Source organism: Silurus meridionalis, chromosome 10 (assembly GCF_014805685.1).
Source record: "Silurus meridionalis isolate SWU-2019-XX chromosome 10, ASM1480568v1, whole genome shotgun sequence".
In the NCBI taxonomy this organism is placed as follows: domain Eukaryota; kingdom Metazoa; phylum Chordata; class Actinopteri; order Siluriformes; family Siluridae; genus Silurus; species Silurus meridionalis.
Window position 1 is genome coordinate 5,737,874 of NC_060893.1, and position 20,933 is coordinate 5,758,806.

General features: G+C 39.4%; 1 protein-coding gene across 1 annotated transcript; it reads left to right on the forward strand.

The window, feature by feature from the left end:
* The first annotated feature begins 364 nt into the window (after nt 1-364).
* Nucleotides 365-18,803, forward strand: dhtkd1 (dehydrogenase E1 and transketolase domain containing 1). The gene is made up of 17 exons (XM_046859974.1): nt 365-669; nt 1,352-1,504; nt 1,588-1,799; nt 3,988-4,182; nt 6,778-7,047; nt 9,659-9,830; nt 12,408-12,606; nt 12,689-13,001; nt 13,187-13,271; nt 15,199-15,338; nt 15,484-15,634; nt 15,827-15,933; nt 16,031-16,195; nt 16,315-16,397; nt 16,505-16,674; nt 17,491-17,576; nt 17,697-18,803. The coding sequence occupies exons 1-17, from the start codon at nt 477-479 to the stop codon at nt 17,796-17,798; spliced, it is 2,796 nt and encodes a 931-aa protein (XP_046715930.1). The 5' UTR covers nt 365-476; the 3' UTR covers nt 17,799-18,803.
* The last annotated feature ends 2,130 nt before the right edge of the window (nt 18,804-20,933 follow it).

The window sequence follows — 20,933 nt, forward strand, 5'->3', positions numbered from 1 at the left end:
TTCTTTATTATCAGATGGGTAGTCTGCGTTTCCAATTAGTGGGTTGAGGTCAGGATTTTGAGCCACCCAAGTTCTTCCACATGGCCCAAGTTCCTCCACACCAACTTTAGTACACCAGCCTTGTATGGTCATGCAGGAGCAGGTTTGGGCCAAACCACTTATTCCAAGTGAAGTACAATATTAAACCTAAAACCTACACAAACCTCTTATACAATTTGGCTCTGATATTCATTTGCATGTTCCTAGATGCTTAATTAGTAAAGAAGAACACTGACGTATAGATCATCACAGACAGAGGGGAATGTATGGACCAATCAGCATCGAGTCAGCACAGTCGACCTCTCTGTTCAGCCAATGGGAAGCGAGGAGTCTGTCGCCGCCCCCTTGTACCTGCTCATGGCCGCTTCCTATAGCGTGCACAGACCACAGCCGGTTTACTGTCGTTTCCATTAAGAGCATTTTGACTCCGTGTCAAAATGTCTGCCGGGGTTATGCTGAAGAGTTTGCACAGAATTAGTAGATATTCGTTGATCCAGTCGAGGGTGAAATTAGTCGCTTCCTACCACACGGAGAGGGGTGTTTTTGGTTACAGGCCCCGGAAAGGAAGCTCGGAGGAGCCGGACTCAGAGCTTCAGGCGCTGCTGAACACACACTTCTCTCTCAGTCAAGGTCAGTGTGGCTCCTAATGCACTGGTCTACACACTTAACACCATCTACTGTTTGCATAAACATCTTAGGTTAGATATTCAGTTACTTATATACTGGAATTTATCCTATTTTATCCTCTATTATCCTGTTGTAGCTTCAGTACATTAGGGGTGTAACGGTACACGGCCCGGTACGTACCGCGATTTTTAGGTCACGGTTCTGTACACGGTTTCGGTACGATTAGGGGGAAGAAATGCAAAACATCAAATTGATTGTCGTTTTTATTATTATTTTTAATTATATATAACGCAATTTATTCTCATTAACATTTGGGAAACATCAACAGTTTACATTCTCAAAACAATACACAAATAAAAATGATAAATAATATATAATATTTTATTCAAGTAAAATACACTTTCATTCAATTGAGTAATAGATTCAATTGGCACAAATTTAATTGATTAAATAAATTAAAAAATTTGCATTTGTTCTATTCCATTTGGGGAGTGTGTGTGTGTGTGTGTGTGTTTTAGGTTTAATATAAAATTTTCTAAAGGTAACTGTTCTACTTATTTCAGCATACTTTAACAACGTCTTCATTCATTCCATCTACTTTTTATCCCCATATGGACGTCATTGTCAGGATTTTCTCGAAGCTGTACATAAAACATGTAACTAAATCTGTATTTTGTGTATCCAGACCATGGCCTGGCTCGCTTGGTTGAGGCCTATCGCACACATGGGCACAAAGCTGCTAGAATTAACCCTTTAATGCCCAATGCACCTCTTATGGACAAAGTGCCAGAGATCAGCCTCCTCGATGGCAGCCTCCCAGGAACCCTCAGGACATCCGGTACACACTGTTTTTCAAAAATTTACATAAAAAAATTTAATAAAATCCTTTCTACATTGCATTATTCTGGTTTCCTCGGGCAGGTTTGAGGCACTTCGGGAAAGCCGAGGCCCGAACCGAGGAGGTGGTTTTGTACTTGGAGACCACCTATTGTGGTAGGATCTCTGTGGAGACCAGTCAGCTGCAGAGTCTGGAGGAGAGCGTTTGGCTCACGGATCGATTTGAGGAGCTGAAGAAGGAGAGCTTTACTGCTGAAGAGAGGAAGGAGCTGGCGAAACTCATGCTGGAGTCACAGGTACATGAGCCGGGAGAGCAGGATTCATTAAAGTGAAGAAAAAAAAGTCTGTCTGTCTATCTATCTATCTATCTATCTATCTATCTATCTATCTATCTATCTATCTATCTATCTATCTATCTATCGAGTAACATTGCTACTAACTGTTTATCTAGTAACATCTATCTATCTATCTATCTATCTATCTATCTATCTATCTATCTATCTATCTATCTGTCTATCTCTATCTGTATATCTATCTCTGTGTGTGTGTGTGTGTGTGTGTGTGTGTGTGTGTGCGCTAAATGCTGCGTCTGCTAAATGCTGTGTGTGTATATGTATGTATGTGTGTGTGTGTGTGTGTGTGTGTGTTTTATATATATATATATATATATATATATATATATATATATATATATATATATATATATATATATATATATACGTATGTGTTTAAGTATATGTGTTTATTATCTCTAATTTATTTATATTTTCATTTTAATATACAATTATATAATTTATATTAAATTGATAAAGGTATATATATTATAACATAATCTAGTATTTATATATTGCTTTCCTTTTAGATTTATTCACATGTCCTGATCAGGGATCAGACCTCTCTGTGAAATTACCAAAACCCATGACTTACATTTGAATATATTTTCTGTTTATGAAAATATATTGAATTATTCCCAGTAGTCTGTTCTCTTTATTTTGTAGCTTTTCTCTCAGGTGTGCAGCCTGTAGGAGTGCCGGTTTCCATTGCAGTTACATTTGATCGGCCAAAACAGTTCAGAACAGTGTTTACAGTGTTTTTTCTTTAACCATTTACACTTTTGCGTTTTCTTTCCTGTAGAATTTGCACAAAAACACACCATTTGCCTTAGTTTCAAATCTCCAATACTACAGTAATTAATACACAGAAAACCCAGGGTCATTTTATGAGGTTAATATTGATGCTTCTTCTAGAGATGTATGTGGGAGCTGCAGCTGTGGCTACAGTGAAAGGAGACTTGTTGAATTGTGTTCATTTGGTTAATATTGGTGGTGGCATAATGTTGGTATTAAGATGTGAATTGATGCAGGCAGGACACCACTGAAAGCCAAGGGGTGAAATTTACATTTATGGCTTTTCCGCGGTTGCCCTTACCCAGAGTGACCCCTTGCTCAAGGGTCCAGCTTGGTGGTGGTAAGGTTGACCTTCCAATCCAAAGTCTAATGCCTTAACCACTGAGCTACGACCTCCGATAAGTGAAAAACCAATGTACATGCACTGTACTGTTTGTGCAATCCAGGTTTTTAGACTCTCTGGAGTGAACCTGCGTAGCTGTGTGGTGTTCTGTTTCACTGTAGGGATCCAGACAGTCACGCTTGTCTTTACGTTGCACGACTTGTGTTTTGGCCTCATGAATAATTTTAGAAGTACACAGACATATCATCATTATTATAATCAGTAATGCCATTTTCAGGTGACTCTCAGCCCTTAGGGGGAGATTGTATCATTTAAATCAATACTGTGTGAGTCTGGCGTGAGGTTGTGTGGTTTTATACTGTATTAACCTGACAGTAGGTGGATTGTCCACACAGAAAATTGCCCCTTTATGTTAAAATGTGTGAGCATAATGCGTTGTGATGCACTGGCATCCCAAACGAAGTGTATTCTGCTTTGTGTAACGTGTTCCCAGGATTGGTTCAGGATCCGCTCTGAATCTGACATGAATAAAGTGGTACCTAAAGAAAAGTTATTTTATGATTTTATAAGAATATGAAATGCCAACGTGTCACGCACAAACGTTGGTCTCGCATTGTAGCAGTTCTGTGAGCTCCTAAGATGACTTAAACTTTACACGTAAATTGCTAAAGCCAGTCTAACGTAGGGATGTAAACAAACGAAAACACAAGGCAGCGTTTGCTTAAACAAGGAGGAGGCAGCAATAAAGAACATCACAGTATCAGTCAGGTACATGTCTGTCCAGGTCTGTTTTAACACCATCCAGCCAATCAGAAATCAATATTTTCCATGGCTATGGAGGTGTTTTTTTTTTTTTTTTTTTTTTATTTGGGATATTCCTGCATTCTAATATCTGACCTTTCTCATGTTGTTACGTTTGGTTTTATTTTAGGAATCGATCGTATTTGGAAAGTCGTTTCTCAAAGATTTTTAAAAATTTGATCTAATCTCGTTTGTTTGTTTTATGATTTATAGGAATTCGACCACTTTCTAGGCACTAAGTTTGCAACAGTGAAGCGGTATGGCGGAGAGGGAGCAGAGAGCATGATGGGATTTTTCTCTGAGCTTTTCCGTTCGGCTGCGAAGAGTGGCGTAACGGACGTGGTCATGGGAATGCCTCACCGCGGACGCCTCAACTTGCTTACCGGACTTTTGCACTTCCCACCAGAGGTTAGTAAAAAAAAAAAAAAATAATTTTGTGGAAGGATTAGCCAACCACAATGTAATTACCGTAATTTCCGGACTATTAAGCGCACCCAAATAAAAGCCGCACCCACTAAATTTTACAAAGATTTTTATTTTGAACATAAATAAGCCGCACTGTGTCTACACTGAAACTAATGAACTTTACACAGGCTTCAGTGAAAGACAGTGTCTGTTACACGGTGTAACGGGTGAAATATGTTGCGCTTCCTTTAGGAGCATAGCGGTATTTTGGGAACAGCCTGCCGCCACATTTTCCGCTATTCCTGCATGAGCCAGGTTTTATCCAACCTTGAGGAACAAGGAATAAGATACAGCGAGACTACACGTAGTAACATGTTAGTAAACCTTAAGAAATGGCGGAAAACCTGATGGAACACATTTTTTCATTCAACTAAATGGTTATGATTACTTCCTGAGGAAAATCTCTTCACTGTATTTCCTGTGAACGTTTTTTTTCAGTGCTCCGGTTAATGTTAAGTTTGAAATCCTTCATATATCTTCTACTGATTCATTCCATAAATTGATAATTAACCCAAATTGGAGCTGTATTGCAATGTTTCTATATTCGATCTTTGTGATCTTGCCTTGGCATGATGAAGCTAAATTTTCTAACACGATTGCAAAACAGCATCTAGAAAACAAACGAATTATTCGCGAGTATTTTTTCAGTGTGAATTGAAAATCCAGATTATGAGTTGGCATACTCATGTAATGTCAAACCGATGTATACAGTATCTCTCAAAAATGAGTGCACCCCTCACATTTCAGCAACTGTTTTAATATCTTCTCACGGGACAATACTACAGAAATGATACTTGGCTGTATGTTGAGTTATTTTTCAGAGGACAGTAGATCTGTACTGCTATACAAGCTGCACATTGACTACTCTAAAATATATCCGTTATTGTCAAAATCGGTGGTCCCCAACCTTTTTATGCGCCACGGACCGGTTTAATGTCAGGCAATATTTTCACAGACCGGTCTTAAGGTGTGGTGGATAAATACAACAAAATAAAATGATACGGCCGGCATCAAAACTGGTATTTTCGAAATATAATAATAAACTTGAATCCACTGTGTTTTTTGTTCATTTTGCTCGCTTGGGGGTTTCAATTTAGCGGTAATGTATTATGTGTTAGCGGCGGAGCAGCCCCTTTAAGAAGGTAGAGGATGGAGGTAAGACATGTGACCGAGGCATCATGACATGCAGCAAGAGTGAGTTTAGAGAGTTTAGTGGCGGAGAGTAATTTTCCAAAATAAAACATCGTCCAGAAAACAGAAAAAATGTAAGTTATGTATTTCTGTGCGGCCCGGTACCAATTGACCCACAGACCGGTGTCGGTCCGCAGCCCGGGGATTGGGGATTACTGGTCTAAATAACTGGCAACAAAAGTGAGTACACCCTAAGTAACAGCTATATGTCGCTTAACCCTGGAAAGCCGCATGTCCTATTCATCATGTTCATGTTTTTTTTGTCTGCTTGACAGGACCATACAAATTTGTGTATCTTCTATAAGATCAGGTACAATTTGGTGTTTTGAGTACAATTCTCTCATACTGACCACTGGATTAAAAGCAGTTTTCCAACATGACCTCAAAGACACCCAAAAGATGACAACTGCGCTTGGTAAAGGTCATTGAGTGGCCAAGTATGCCTGTGGGGGTAGCACCTGTGGGGGCATCCATGTGTCTGACATCCAGCAGATTCATGATGTCATTGGGGAATTCCATGCCCAGGAGGATCAAGGAATATTGAAAAATGTTGACACTTTGGACACAGTTATGACATGTGCATTTAGGGTGTACTCACTGGGGGTTATTCTCAGAGGACAATAAATCTATACTGCTATAAAAGCTGCCCATTGACCTAAATATATCCAAGTTGAATTTGTATAGTGTCCCTATAGTTTTTGTCCCTTACGAAGGTACACTGCAATGGTTGTTGTAATGTGAGGGGTGCACTCACTTTTGTGAGTGTGTGTGTGTGTACTATTTTACATTTTAATTATTTCTACATTGAATTTAAATGTAAGACACAAATTTAAATGACATGGATGCCTTAAATGTATGAACACTTGGTTTATTTGTGCAAATTGTAAAAGGACTAATTTAGTTGGTCTTTATTTAGTTGGCTTCTATAATTAGCAGTGATGTTGTGCACAGAGTAAAAGAAAGGGCGGTCGGCTACAGTGATACACATAGCAGAGAAGGCATGTCAGACACAGCTGCTCTGATCGTCTCCGGGATGGTGATCAGCACTAAAGCCCATCCTTCCTTATTTCAATTTTTCTTCAAAGCACAGATCATAAGGAATGGAAAAGTAATTTGAAGAAATGTATGCACTATTTGGGGATGGATGGATGGATGGATGGATGGATGGATAGATAGATAGATAGATAGATAGATAATGTGTTTTGGATTATAATCACAGACATTTTTTTTTTTTTTAAATAGAATAATAAATAAATGTGTTTTGGGGACCTTTTGGTCAATAATACATGACTCTGGTAACTTTCCACATCATCCCATTCAGATTTCTTTCTTTCTTTTAAAATCCAGTTGATGTTTCGTAAAATGAGAGGCCTCAGCGAATTTCCCGAGAACTCGCCCGCCATCGGAGATGTCCTCTCTCACCTCACCTCCTCTGTGGATTTGGAAGTGGGCGCTGAACACCCTCTGCACGTGACGATGCTTCCCAACCCATCCCATTTAGAGGCCATTAATCCAGTTACTCAGGGCAAAACGCGTGGCCGACAACAGATCAGGAAGGATGGGGATTACTCTAACGACAGCCACGCTCGGCCTGGGGACAAAGTCATCTGTTTGCAGGTACTTTTGGAATTTCTGCATGAAAGCTCGTCACGGTTGCATTTTCTTTTTCCATCTTCAGCTACATTCATCTGTTTCTTAGATTAGTTTTAGGTGCAGGTACAAAGGTTTTATATTTTAAATCTGCCGTTATGGTATGGAATCGCTGTATTTTATGGATTTAAAATTGGCGGGTGGCATTAATCATTCTAACGTGTCACATTTTATAGACGTTTTATTGGTATGCAGCAGAGGTTGACCGATAGCTCTGTTGGATCGAAATTGCACATGGCGTCAGTGATTCACCTCTAGAGGGCGCTCTCTAATGACAGCCAACCGGTAGCCGGATACACTGTGTATTTTTGCAGATTGCCAATAGTTACAGCAATCAACTATCTACATATATTATTATATATTTTTTTTTATTCTTTATTTTAAGATATATGTTTAAAATATGTCCCAACCACCGACAATACGTCATGTGATCATGCGTTTCTGTACTGTCTTTTTTGCACAGAAAACTCTGAGCCAAAAGAAAACCTTAAAATCGTGAGAGAAATTTGGGAAACAGAATCTACAAAGCTGTAATTTTACATGAGTCATCAGCAATCAGCAACATCCTGTTTTTGGGGAGGCACTGGGTAAAAAAGACCTTCCGTTTGGATGAAGAAGTGCAACAAATGGCAAACACGCAATAGGAACGGTTGTGTTTTTGGAGAAATCCAGACTCTAGAGCGTTTGCTTTGAAGAAAATATAGAAGAAAATCATTGTCTATTCTAAAACCTGTTTGCGATATACAATGCAAAATCTGTCACTCACTATATATTTCAGTAAGCACTGGTCTCAATCGCTGATTAAATTCAATACGAAGATCAATATCTATTGGTCGACTCTGAAACACTTGGATGCTGAATGCATTTTGGCTTGTTTGCTCCAAAACTTGAAGTTTGAAATGAACACATTTTCAATTATCAGGGAATCGGCTCCTTTATGCGAATGAAATCAGGTTGTATGTTGATTTGTGTTTGCTTACAAGTGGTTGTGCAGAAACAAGTCGTATTTAATTTTGGATATGGTTCCTAGGGCTTTAGCTTAATTTTCTTTTTATTTATTTATTTATTTTTTTTTGCTGATTTCTTGGCTGCGCCCCAATTTTTTTTTTTTTTTTTTATAATATATATAACAACTGCATAATCTAAAATCTTCCAGATCGTCAACTTAAACGTGTAGGTCATCTGATGACTACATAATTCTTTCTTAATTTATTTCTTTAAAAAAAAAGCTATATGGCAAAAGTACACACATTGTACTGATTAAACCTTTTCACAAGTTAAAGTAAAGAAGTTTGGGCTAAATGTAAAAAATCAGGCTTTGCAACTACAAGTTTTGGTGTCACGCTGGTAACTGGACCTCATATCATGTTAATATATTAATACAGTGGCATCTCGCCATAACGAGCAGAATTTGTTCCAGAATCTTACTCGTAATGCGAAACAATTTTTCCCGTATAAATTAATGTAAAATAGGATAATGCGTTCCATGTCGATAAAAAGACTCTAGTTTGTATATGTAACATTTATTTGAAGAAAATTACTTAAATTAAGAAGCGTAAATCGTCTTTTCTTCTATTGCGTAACGAAGCAACCTGGAATGCGATTTCGAGTTGCAGAAAACAAAACAAACTTTCCTGAGAGAACTCTGATTGTTCCGCACATAAAGTCTACTTACTGAAAAACGTACGAATACTGTACGAATACGTGTACCGCTACACGCCTAATTAATAAAAATAAGTGAAAGTAAAAAGTTGTCAGAAAAATAAGCAGTGAAGTAAAGTACTGATAGTAGAAAAATCTACTTAAGTACAGTAACAAAGTATTTTGTACTTCACTACTTCCCACCTCTGCTAATTATATAAAGAAAGCAGATACTGTGATTTTAGTCTGTGTGTATAAACCTTCTGGAGATTTGTGGTTTTTGCTGTATGAGTGAAATGATTTACTCAGCTTTGTGTTTTTAGTCACAATACCACTTATAGTACATTGTTAGCATAGTTATGCTTCTTATCTACGAGGGGCGTTCAAGTAGCTAGCATGGCAGTACTACATGTAGTAGTGAGTGGTTAGTGTGTCCCATTACTGATAGGTGGCGCACATGTCGCGGACCAGTCCAGAGATCGTCAATCGAGATGGCAGACGAGAGAGTGATGCAGTTTCTTGTGAATGAAGGCGTAAAGCCTGCGGATATCTAGAGAAAACTTCACAGTACAGTGATGAGACGCTCAGCCACAGTAAGACATTGTGTGAGCGCTGAAAATTGTGTGAACGTTTCGAAGAACCACTACGACGATCCCCGTCGTAGTGGTTCCCTGATGCTGAATGAAGCAGGCTGTCCTAGGATGGTTCAGGCATACCGACAAATCCAGGAATCAAAAAATTCTCCCGAAAAATATAGCAGGCGAGAATGTCGAAAAAAATAACTGAGGTTTCCAAAGAAAAGTCTTGTTTTGATTTGATCTCCCTAAGATTTCTATAGTTTTGTTCCTCTACAACAGATGCTTTGTCTGACTAATGATTATTTTCGGTTTAAGAAACCAAAAATGTGCTTTTGAAATTTTTCTTGCAATGTCTTCAGGTCCATGGTGATGCCTCGTTCTCCGGACAAGGAATCGTACCAGAAACCTTCACACTGTCGAAGCTCCCTCACTTCAGAGTTGGTGGAAGCATCCACCTTATTGTGAACAACCAAGTAGGCTACACCACTCCCTCTGAGAGAGCTCGCTCGTCCTTGTACTGCAGTGACATTGGTAGGTTCCAGGACTAATTCTATATATAGTCCAGTACATAGAAACCAGACCGAAGTATGCATTTTAAAGGAGGACATGAAAGGCATTTAAAAAATCTTTTTTACAGAAATAAATGGAATGTGTTTTAAGTATTGGGATTAAAATGAATAAATAAAATAAAGCAGTGATAAGAATGCAGAGCTACACTATGCGGAAGCTTTGGGACACCGACCATTTCCTTCTAATTTTGTAGTTCTTCCCCAAACTCGTATCACACAGGTACACGGCTTTTGGATGCATTAGCATTTAATTTCTTTCCTCACTTAAACTACCAGACCTTTGAACATTGTTCACTGTCTTCCTCCTTCCTTTAACAACAATTTCTCTCGGGAGTTTTTCTTTTGGCATCGTCCTGCGTTTAAAATCACCATCGTTGAATCTTTTCTCCCGATGCCGTGCAGCTCAGAACACAGGTGAAGTGTGTTTTTTCATGCCCGGTTGTTTTCAGCGTGACGAATGATTCGCATTTCCTGTGACAGTCTGAGTGTGCGGCAGGTCAAACGTCAGAGGAACCTCATCCATATTTATGATGTGGTGCGGCCCGATTCAGTGGGAGCGCATCTGATTTAATATAAAGAGTTTCATTGGTTCACCTGAACCCGTTCAGCAATTTCATTGGTTTAATGTTATGAGGCTCAGTTTTTTGGCTTGAAGCTTGTGAAACCGGGAAAAACCCAGGAAAAATCCATAAATTAGCCGCTTCGTTGTTTAAGCGTGGGAAAATAGTAGCGGCTTATAGTCCGGAAAATACGGTACTTTAGTGCATTGACCTCAACCCTACTAAACACTTCTGGGATGAATTGCAACACTGACTCTACCGCAGGCCTCTTCACCTTACATCAGTACCTGACGTAACTTAACACTCTTGTGGCCGAATGCGTTTAAATCTCCAAAATCTAGAAGAGTGGAACTTATGACGGCAAATGGGCATTAAATGTGGAATTTGATGTTCAAATAGCACATGGTCGAGTGTCCATTGTAACTTCATCTATCATAAGATAAAAACAAAGCCTAGCCTACACAGGAGTCTTAAAGAATGGTGATCAATATCAGGTAGCGTACTGTCATTTGTTACGTTACAGTATGTAATTTAGTGCAGGAGTCGCCCACTGGCGGAATCCGGTCCACAAGATGCGTCCAGCCGGACCGCGAAGCCTTTTAACATAATGAAATAAATATATGGCAAACGCTATTTATAATAAAATCACATTGATATCAGACACATCAAGGTGAGCTCAGTAGAGACGTTTGGGTCGTACGGCGCCACGGGTCGCTACTTCGATCACCGGTGCTACGATCAGCGAGTGAAAAACAAAGGCTTTCTTAAAAATAAGGAAAGTTGATGCTGAAAGCCGAGTTTTTCAGAGAGGAATGGGTGGAGAGATACGGATTTATCCTTCCTGCATCGAGCTGTACGAGGCCCGTGTGTCTCACTCGCTCGGAGTCTGTTGCGGTTGTCAAAGTGGAAACATGAAACGCCATTACGAAACTAAACATAGACGCTTGGAAGAAACGTACCCTCGGCAGTCCGAAGTAAGGGCACGGAAAAGCGAGGATCTACACGGTCTCTCTCTCTCTTACACACAGCCCAACAACCAGAATATGAGTGTTCTACTGAGAATACAGTGGATTTTCAGAAAAGTGTTTTACAGAGGGGGAAATAGTAAAGGAGTGCATGGAGGGTGCGTGTGAAACACTTTTAACTGGAAAGCAAAGACATGAACTGAAAAAAAAATTCAACAAACACCCTTTTCAGCTGCACCAGCTACAAGAAGAGCTGAAATATTAGCACAGGATGCATAGCTTTGGCAGTGATATTAATGACGATGCTCAGCTTGTGGTGTACATCAGATTTTACTATGCAGTGAGGGAAGATTTCATTGAGGACATCTTAGGTGTTAATGCACTTACAACACACACTATAGGAGAAGACATATAATGGACATAAAAGAGATGTTAATGCTAAGAAGGATCAGCCTGAAATGTGTCACAACTGATAGAGCACCATCCATGCTAGGAAAAGAAAAGCACTGACTCGGATGTACGAGGAAAATCCAGTCCTCTGCTCATATCACTGTATTATCCACCAGTCTGTCATAAGAGTGTGCAGAGGTTATGGATACCGTGATGAAGCTAATCAACTTTTTAAGGGCATTCTTATCACATCAGCATCGCCGCCTTTGAGAATTTGTAGCAGAAGTTGATGCGAATGCCTACTTCTTCACTCCAATATTAGATGGCTAAGCAAAGGAAGGGTGCTAAAGCTTCTGGGCAGTTAGAAATAAAATAATAGTTTTTAGGTATATAATTGTCCGAATCTCAGCTGGTGAGGAGGGTTCATTTACTGGACCTCAAGCAATAAAGGTTGAAGACCCATGATTTAGTGTATAGTAACTCTGGGACTTCCTGTATTTGTTTTTAGTAACTACTAAAAAGGAAACATTGCCACCTGCAGGCCAATAAATGTACTGAATGAAGATGAAGGAGATTTTTTACACGCATGCATGTCATGTGACAGACTTTTGGTGTTTCTTTCAGGTAAGATGGTGGACTGTGCTGTGATCCATGTAAATGGCGACGACGTTGAAGAAGTCCTCAGAGCCACACGGTTAGCTGTCGAGTATCAGAGGCGCTTCAGGAAGGACATCATAGTGGACCTGCTGTGCTACCGTCAGTGGGGTCACAACGAGCTGGACGAGCCGTTTTTCACAAACCCTGCCATGTATAAAATCATCCGGTGAGCTCACGGTCTGTTCTGACTTCCATTACGTGGTCCATGAATACATTCTAATTTAAACCAACTACTCTATGATTTATAGAACAAGGAAGAGCATCCCCGATTCCTACACCGAGCAGCTGATCTCAGAGGGACTGATGACTGATGAAGAACGCGGTCAGATTAAAACAGCCTACCACTCTTTTCTCAATGATCGTCTGGCTAACATGACTTTCTTCAGCCCTCCACCCACCAACCTGCAGGGCCGCTGGGGTGATCTGGTCGAGCCACAGAACAGAGTTTCAGCCTGGGACACTGGTGTAACTGTTCCCCTGCTGCAGTATGTGGGAGCAAAATCGGTGGAGATCCCTGAGGAGATCGAGGTGCACAGTCACCTTGTGAAGACGCATATAAAGGTAGAGGTTTTGCACTTCCTCCTATGTGTCCTGCTTCGATGTTCATGTCATTTTCTCCTTTCCTTTTTATTACCTTTCTAAAAGTATGTGAACACTCGACCATGACACCCATATCTGTAGTTGTTCGTGTCTCTGGTGTTTGTGGCAATTGATCGCATCTGATCTTTTCTCACTGAACTTCGCAGTCGAGACTGCAAAAACTTGAAGTAGGAACCGCGCTGGACTGGTCTACTGCCGAGGCGCTGGCATTCGGCACTCTTCTCACTCAGGGTAAGCAGATTTCCAAGCCGCTTTCAAACTGCGTAGTAATCCTTTCATTGATAAATGCTTGGGTCGATCCTAATAATACAGGTAGTTCCCCGACTTGAAAACATCGACAAGATATTACCAGGATTCTCACACTTGTGGAATTCCCATTGCCATGACCTCATCAGAACTCAAATGTCGAGACGTGGCCCAGTCTTAAAGAATAGTGATCAGTATGGGGTATTACAGTATACTGTCATTAGTTAATGATTTAACAAGTTACAGAACATAATTTAGCAGTATAAACTTTATGTATGTGGGCACATGGACATCCTGGCAGCGTCCCCGTACTAATTTTTCGATCTTGCGACAACTTTAGGGATACGACATAATTAAAATTTCATGCGGCAGGAAAACGATATGTTGGAAAGCTGACAGGATGTTTTTGCTTCTTATAGGATGCATTTGCTTATTAAAACTATATAAAAACTATATATTGAGTTTAACTATAATGTAATTTAACTGTAATGTAATATGACATTTTAAGGCTTATAGTCGCTGCTTGTTGAGGAGTGAAGGGGGGGGATTTCTCTTTTGAACAAATACACTCATGCTGGTTTTTTCTTTCTGTGTAAAGAAGAAGAAAAAAATTGTGTAAATCAACATTGTTTTTAATGATAAGTGCAGATGGCAAATTGACAACCGTGCTTTAAAAAATAATATATTGTTCTGGCCAATTTATTTATTTTTTATTCAGACATTTTGTATACTTTGTAAAGATATAAACATCTAGAATATATAATTAACTTAATTTTGTATAGTAATTAAATGATATATACGAAAATTAAATATACAAACATTAAAAACAAGCGTTTGAACGTAGTAAAGCCGCAGTAAATCACCTTTGAAAACAGATAAATTAACAGTTGTAGTAGACAAGCGCAATAAAAAAGAGAAACGCAGCAGGGCTTGATTAAAAAAAAAATGATAATAATAATTGCATTGGTGAATAAATGCATAATCATTCGTTGAAAACCACAACAGTGACTAAAAACGTGATCGTTTACTGCTGCTGTTATTTGCTGCTTTTAGATTTAGAGTTTAATTGAATCCATCACGATGTCTCGAGCGAGCCGATTGCGCAACCTGATGCTCGCGATTCACGACACAACAGATCCAGTGCGACTGTCCTGAAGATACAAACAGTTTACGCAGTAGCGCTTCATTAAACTCTACCGTGTTCACATGATGAGGATTCTACAGTTTTTGCTCATCGTGCTGATGTTTCGCCTTCGTCGAGCACACCAGTGTGTTTTCTTTTCATGTGCTCGTGCTTTACTGTGGTACTTCCATCCCAAACAAGCTCCTCTTTGATGACTTGGGGACACACTTTTTTTCTTGCTGCCGGTTGACCCTGTGCTCTCTGACTTATCTTGCCAGCACACAAACCCGTAACGTGAGCAGCCCAACTAATCGATTTTTCGATTATCAGTTATTGATTAATTGTTGTAGCGCTTATTCTCAGTGTAGAGCCCCTATTTTTTGTTTTAAAGCCCATTTTAACAGTTGTCTCTCCTTTTTATCGGCATCGCCAGACACTAAAACCGAGCATACAGTGAGCTCCCATGCATATATACTGTTAAATGTCTACATTACGGTAGTGTGAATGGCTCTGTTTTGCTAAATTATGTAATGTACTTTGTAAATTATTAACAAATTCTAGTATTGTACCTCATACATTCTTTTAAAGTTTCTAGCTAGGCTGGACCATGTCTTGACCGTGTCAACAAAACGCGTCTCCATCTTAAGTCGGGGGAACTACCTGTATTTTTACAATTTTGTCGTAACTCTATCATCATCGTAAGATCGAACAATCGTAAGTCGAATCTTCGTAACTCATTCGTACTACATTTTTACATTTGTGATTTTTTTCCTCCTTGCTTTATTGCAGGCTTCGACGTGCGGATCAGTGGCCAGGATGTCGGTCGTGGTACATTCAGTCAACGCCATGCCATGGTCGTGTGCCAGGAGTCCAACGACATGTACATTCCTCTCAATCACGTTGACCCTCAACAAAAAGGCCATCTGGAGGTCAGATCAAGATCAAGTAATGATCGAATGAATCGAATACACATTTAATTTTGTTGATTCTGTATTTATTTTACAAATTCATATTTCCAGTTCTGCATCAGTGTTGTGGTCGTAGTGTATGAGCTGCACGTGCGTTTCGTTTCAGGTGTGTAACAGTGCACTGTCTGAAGAGGCAGTGTTGGGTTTTGAGTACGGAATGAGCATCGAACAGCCGAAATTGCTTCCTATATGGGAAGCTCAGTTTGGAGATTTCTTCAATGGAGCGCAAATCATCTTTGACACCTTTATCTCTGGAGGTACAAGAAAACTTTGTAATAAATATTATAATTGTGTAGAAGCCTGAAAACTGAGTGTAGATAAAACCAATAAATAAATAAATAAATACAAATACACTAGACTTTATATTTTGGAAGCCGTAATGAGGTTTTTTAGCTGTGGATCCTGATGTAGGTCTTTATTTATTTATTTATTTATTTATATTCTCCTAGGTGAGGCTAAGTGGTTGCTGCAGAGCGGCATGGTTATCCTGCTCCCACACGGCTATGATGGAGCTGGACCTGAGCACTCGTCCTGCCGCATCGAGCGTTTCTTACAAGTGAGCACCTCGTGTCTATCAACTCAAGTCCAGAACTCATCCTGCTTAAGTAATTGACAGCTTGTGTTATTAATCGCCTTTCTCCCCCCCGAAACAGCTGTGTGACAGTAAAGAGGAAGGCATCGATGGTGACGTAGTAAATATGGCCGTGGTAAACCCAACAACTCCAGCTCAGTACTTCCACCTGCTGCGGAGACAAATGATCCGAAACTTCCGCAAACCGCTCATCGTGGCATCCCCTAAAACACTGCTGCGTTTTTCTGTGAGTTTAGCATTCGATAATTGTCCAACAGTGCACTATTTTTGATTTATTTATTTATTATTATTTCAACCAGTGACTCAGTGTGCCAGCTGAATGACGTTTTCTTCATTTAACACTAGGGGGCAGTGTCGAGCTTAGAGGAAATGGGACCTGGAACGTGCTTCAAGCCCGTAATAGGCGACACCTCAGTAATTCCTGAGAGGTAAGTCGTGCGACGAAGAAACGCATTTTGTCGATGTTCGTCATGCTCGAAAAATAATCCGGTCGACCTTTAATAATCTTGACGTTTTGTATGCCGTGTGTCGCAAGTGTGCAGCGAGTGCTTCTTTGCTCAGGTAAGCACTATTATGCACTGCTGAAGCAACGAGAGACGCTGCCCGAGGCGAGTAAGAACACAGCGCTGATCAGAGTGGAGGAGCTTTGCCCTTTCCCCACAGACGCCCTACAGCAAGAGCTCAGCAAATACAGTAATGCCAAAGGTGAGGCGTTGCCATGACCTCCATCTTTCGTCTTCTGTTTTGCCAAATCAGAAATAATGACAGGGTTTACAAATTGTATTCAGTTTCTTTTTCTTTACATTTTCTTGAAATATTAGTGTTTGCTTTATTTTAGAGAGGAATCAATTTCTTTCTATCCACGATAAACTATAGTATCCATGACGCGCATGGTAAAGCCGACCAGCCAATCACAGCGCAGAAGCATGGCGTTATGAAGCGAATATTTTATATATTTTTGACAGAGTCCACTATACAGGTAGTTCCCCAATTTGGAGATGCATTCCGATGACCCCATTGTAACTTGAAAATATCGTCTAGACGTGGCCTTGCCTACCCAGGTGTCTTAAAGAATGGTGATCAGTGTGGGGTATTGTACTGTTATTATAATTTTTTTTATAAAATGAACACGTTACAGTACATATTTTTGCAAAGCATAGCAATTTACACCACTGGAGAATCCGAGCCAGGCGCGCGCCGTTTCGGTGTATGACGACGAGAGACGAGTTAAAATTGGGCTTTTAAACACTAAAAACACGCTATTACACCGAGGCCGTGGAGTTTTTGTGATCATCAGCCACAAGAGCGTTAGTGAGAATTGGGTCTGAAGTTCAGGGTTTCAGTTCATCTCAAAGAGAGTTGACTTTGTGCCCAGGTGCTTTGACAGGTTGGAGCGTGGTTGAGACTCTTAATTCAAGAGAAATCCTTATACCAGGGCAGAAATGTGGGTGTAATACCAGTATATGGCTTGTGCAGAATCTCAATCTATTTTTAAACCTTATGTAAACTTTTTACCAATAGAGTTTATCTGGAGCCAAGAAGAGCCCCAGAACATGGGAAGCTGGTTTTTTGTGTCTCCCCGGTTTGAAAAACAGCTCGGCTGTAAGGTAAGGAAGTGTAAATGTTTGTTTGACTTATCTGATATTTTGCACCATAATCAGTATAATTCTGTGTAACAGCCTAGGGTGGGGTTTTTCTTTTTTCCTTTTTGCTTTTTGTCTACTTAGCTGCGGTTGGTCAGTAGGCCTCCTCTGGCTGCCCCTGCTGTGGGCATCAGTATTCTCCACCATCAGCAGCACGAGGCCATTCTTACAGCCTCCTTCTCCTGATGCACATAAACCACTAACCCAGCTTGACCCACTTCAGAACCTGATGTATGGTACATGGAGCCACAGAGTCACTTCTCCCAACCAGCATCTGGGCTACATTTAATGTGCTTTAACTGTTTTAAAATTTTTTCAACATATCATTAATTAATTTTCCCACTGTTTATTTTTTTCTTTATCATTTCTGTTTTAAGGATATTAAGATGGCGTTTATAGCTGCCACTGATTTTTTTACACTGTAGAAATGAAGTACACAGGGCGATCAGAAGTGATCAGAGCGAAGTATTTAAATCCCTCAGAGATCGTTTCAGATCACAGAAGGTAATCTTTGTAATACTTGGAATAAATCTTGTTTTGATCGTCATAATTAGAAAACCACAATCGATTGCGTACTTGAAACAAATTGCATTAGATATAGCTGATTTGGCAAACTTGAAGAAACTTTGAAATGGTCCAGTTTTCAGTTTCGCAGAGAATAACACTGGAGAAAGGGCTAGATCATCGAATTACTTAATGAAAGTAGGTTTTCACTGCAACTGTTTATCCCTCACACGGTATATGTTGGTGCCGAACTGATCACTGAATGGACTGTTCGTTAACCAGACAAACATTCAGCCGAATGCTATTATTAAGGTTAATTCTACTGTAAATTGTTCCATACAGTAATATGTGAGTTGAATTTCGCAGATTATTGGAAGCAACTCAACACGCAAACTTTTCACCGATCTCCTTTTTTTTGGATTATTTTACATGTGAGACATGTAGGTTATCGTTTAAAAATGACATCAAGTCCTTGATTTATCACTTAGTTTGTGGAGGGTTTATAAAACACTTTAAAATGTACTTTGGGGAACAAACATTCTGTAATTACGTCTTTTTATTTTCTTTGGAAATTTGCAATTCAGCTGTAATTGACTACTCTTTGAGTCATGACATCCTCTTAAATGATCTTTTGGAACCACTGTTGTACGTTTACAGGATTTGAAGAAAATAAATGATTTTATGGGACCTCACTGTATGTGTACCTGGTATCGATAGGATGTGGGAAATTATCTTTGCCTTTTATTGTGCATAACTCCCATGTGTGCCTATATTTGTTTCATTACTTCACGGCATTTACTCTGTTCCATTGTTCCCAATGTCTACATTTTGCACTGGTTGTTGCTTTTCAGAAATCTTGATCCAGCTTTATATCTCTGGTGATCAAGTCACAAGGAAAGGAAAAACCCTCTGAGAAGACATCAGGAGGAAACCTCAATCTGAATCCTCTTCAGGGTGCCGCATTGGGTGGATAGTAGGATTGTTAATGCACAGTAATAAGCGTGTCGGTGGTCATGCTTAGTGTGAGCAGGTTGTATATCAAAGTCTTAAGAAAACCACAGGCTTTTTAAGGAGGTACAGGTATGGGACATGCACATGTATTTCATTGATCAGATCCCTTTTTACTTGTGTTTATATTATTACATTAGATCAGGAGTATTGTATGTAGATTGTATTCTGGTAGTCTTCCAAGCATGTACTTTGTAAATGCATTCTTTGATGCATTTTCACTATGTCGGTATATTTCTGATACTCTGTCTCCTGAGCAGCAAAGTATCAGGAATCCTGATGGGTAGATATTCCACCCCTCGTGTCCCAGACAATCCCCTATGGCCCACCCATAACCCAATCATCTAGTTATTACAATTTGGCTTTTGTCAAAGTTTGCTAATATTTTACTGCTTCTTTGATGGAGTTTGACAAGGGCCAAATTGTGATGGCAAGATGACTGGCATTACGTTCTATGACCCTTCGTGAGTGGCAAGGTTGTGACTCTCCTTTTGATGGTTCCTTTATCAAAGGCAGGGGTGTCCAATCTTTTCCACAAGGGGCAGGTGTGGGTGCAGGTTTCCAATCCAACCAAGCAAGAGCAACACCAAACCTTTACCTGTTTAAATCAGATGATTTTTATTTTAAATGACTATCAGGTGTTCTCTTGATTGGTTGGAATGAAAACCTACACCCACACCGGCCCTCTATGGAAAAAATTGGACATCACTGATCAAAGGGAATTGTACATGTACTGTATACTCAACAAAAATTGTGAATTACTTGTCATGTTTTATTTACTACTTTAAAAAAACATACAATAATAAAAGTTTTTCTAATATTTTATGTAATTTATTAGTACAAACTCGGTTTTGAAATGTTACTCCGAAGTTTCGCGATTTTTCGCGAGTTACTCTCAGTCAGGTTCCAAATGAAAACTCGTGAACTATCGAGGTCGCGAGTGTCAAGGTCACGAGTATCGAGGCTAAACTATATATATTTATATTGGGGCTGTCAGTCAATTAAAATGTTAAATCTGGATTATTCCCATGATTGTCATGAGTTAATTCGTGATTAATTGCAACTTAATCGTACATTTTTATCTGTTCCAAATGTACCTTCAATGCTTTCAAAGTTTTTAATACTCTAATCTACATGCGCATGGACAAATATGGATGCTTTATGCAAATGCAGGTTCATTATTATTGAAACCAAACTTAACATAGAACATGAAGACAAAATATTTTTGTAAATCTTTTAATGTAAATAATTAAATTAGTAATACATTTTTTTTTTTTTTTTAAGGTAAGGTAAAGCTTTTGCTATGTTTCCACATGGATGGATTTAATTGCTGCATGTGTGCATCAGGGTGGATTTTGGTGTGTTTTTTTTAATATAATAATTATTATTAAATATCTGAGTAAAGAAAGGTGTGTGTGTCTGTGTGTGTGTGTCTGTGTGTGTGTGTGTCTGTGTGTGTCTGTGTGTGTCTGTCTGTGTGTCTGTGTCTGTCTGTGTGTCTGTGTCTGTCTGTGTGTACAAAGCAAGACATTTTGCTGCCATTGAATTTAATTTTTAACAAGCCCAATCTGGCAACCCTATCACTAGCTTTCCTGTCCACCCAGTGAACCACTTTTAGGACTCGGGGGGTGTCTGGCATGGCAATAATCCCTGGGCATAAAGCAATACTTATAAAGTCTGAAAAAATGTGTAAGTGGAACTTAATAGAAGTCCATGAACATTTGACAATATGGTGTAAAAAAAAAAGGACAAAAATGGTAAAATAGGAAGTGTTTTTACAGAAAAATCATTAGTCAAAATGTGGAAATT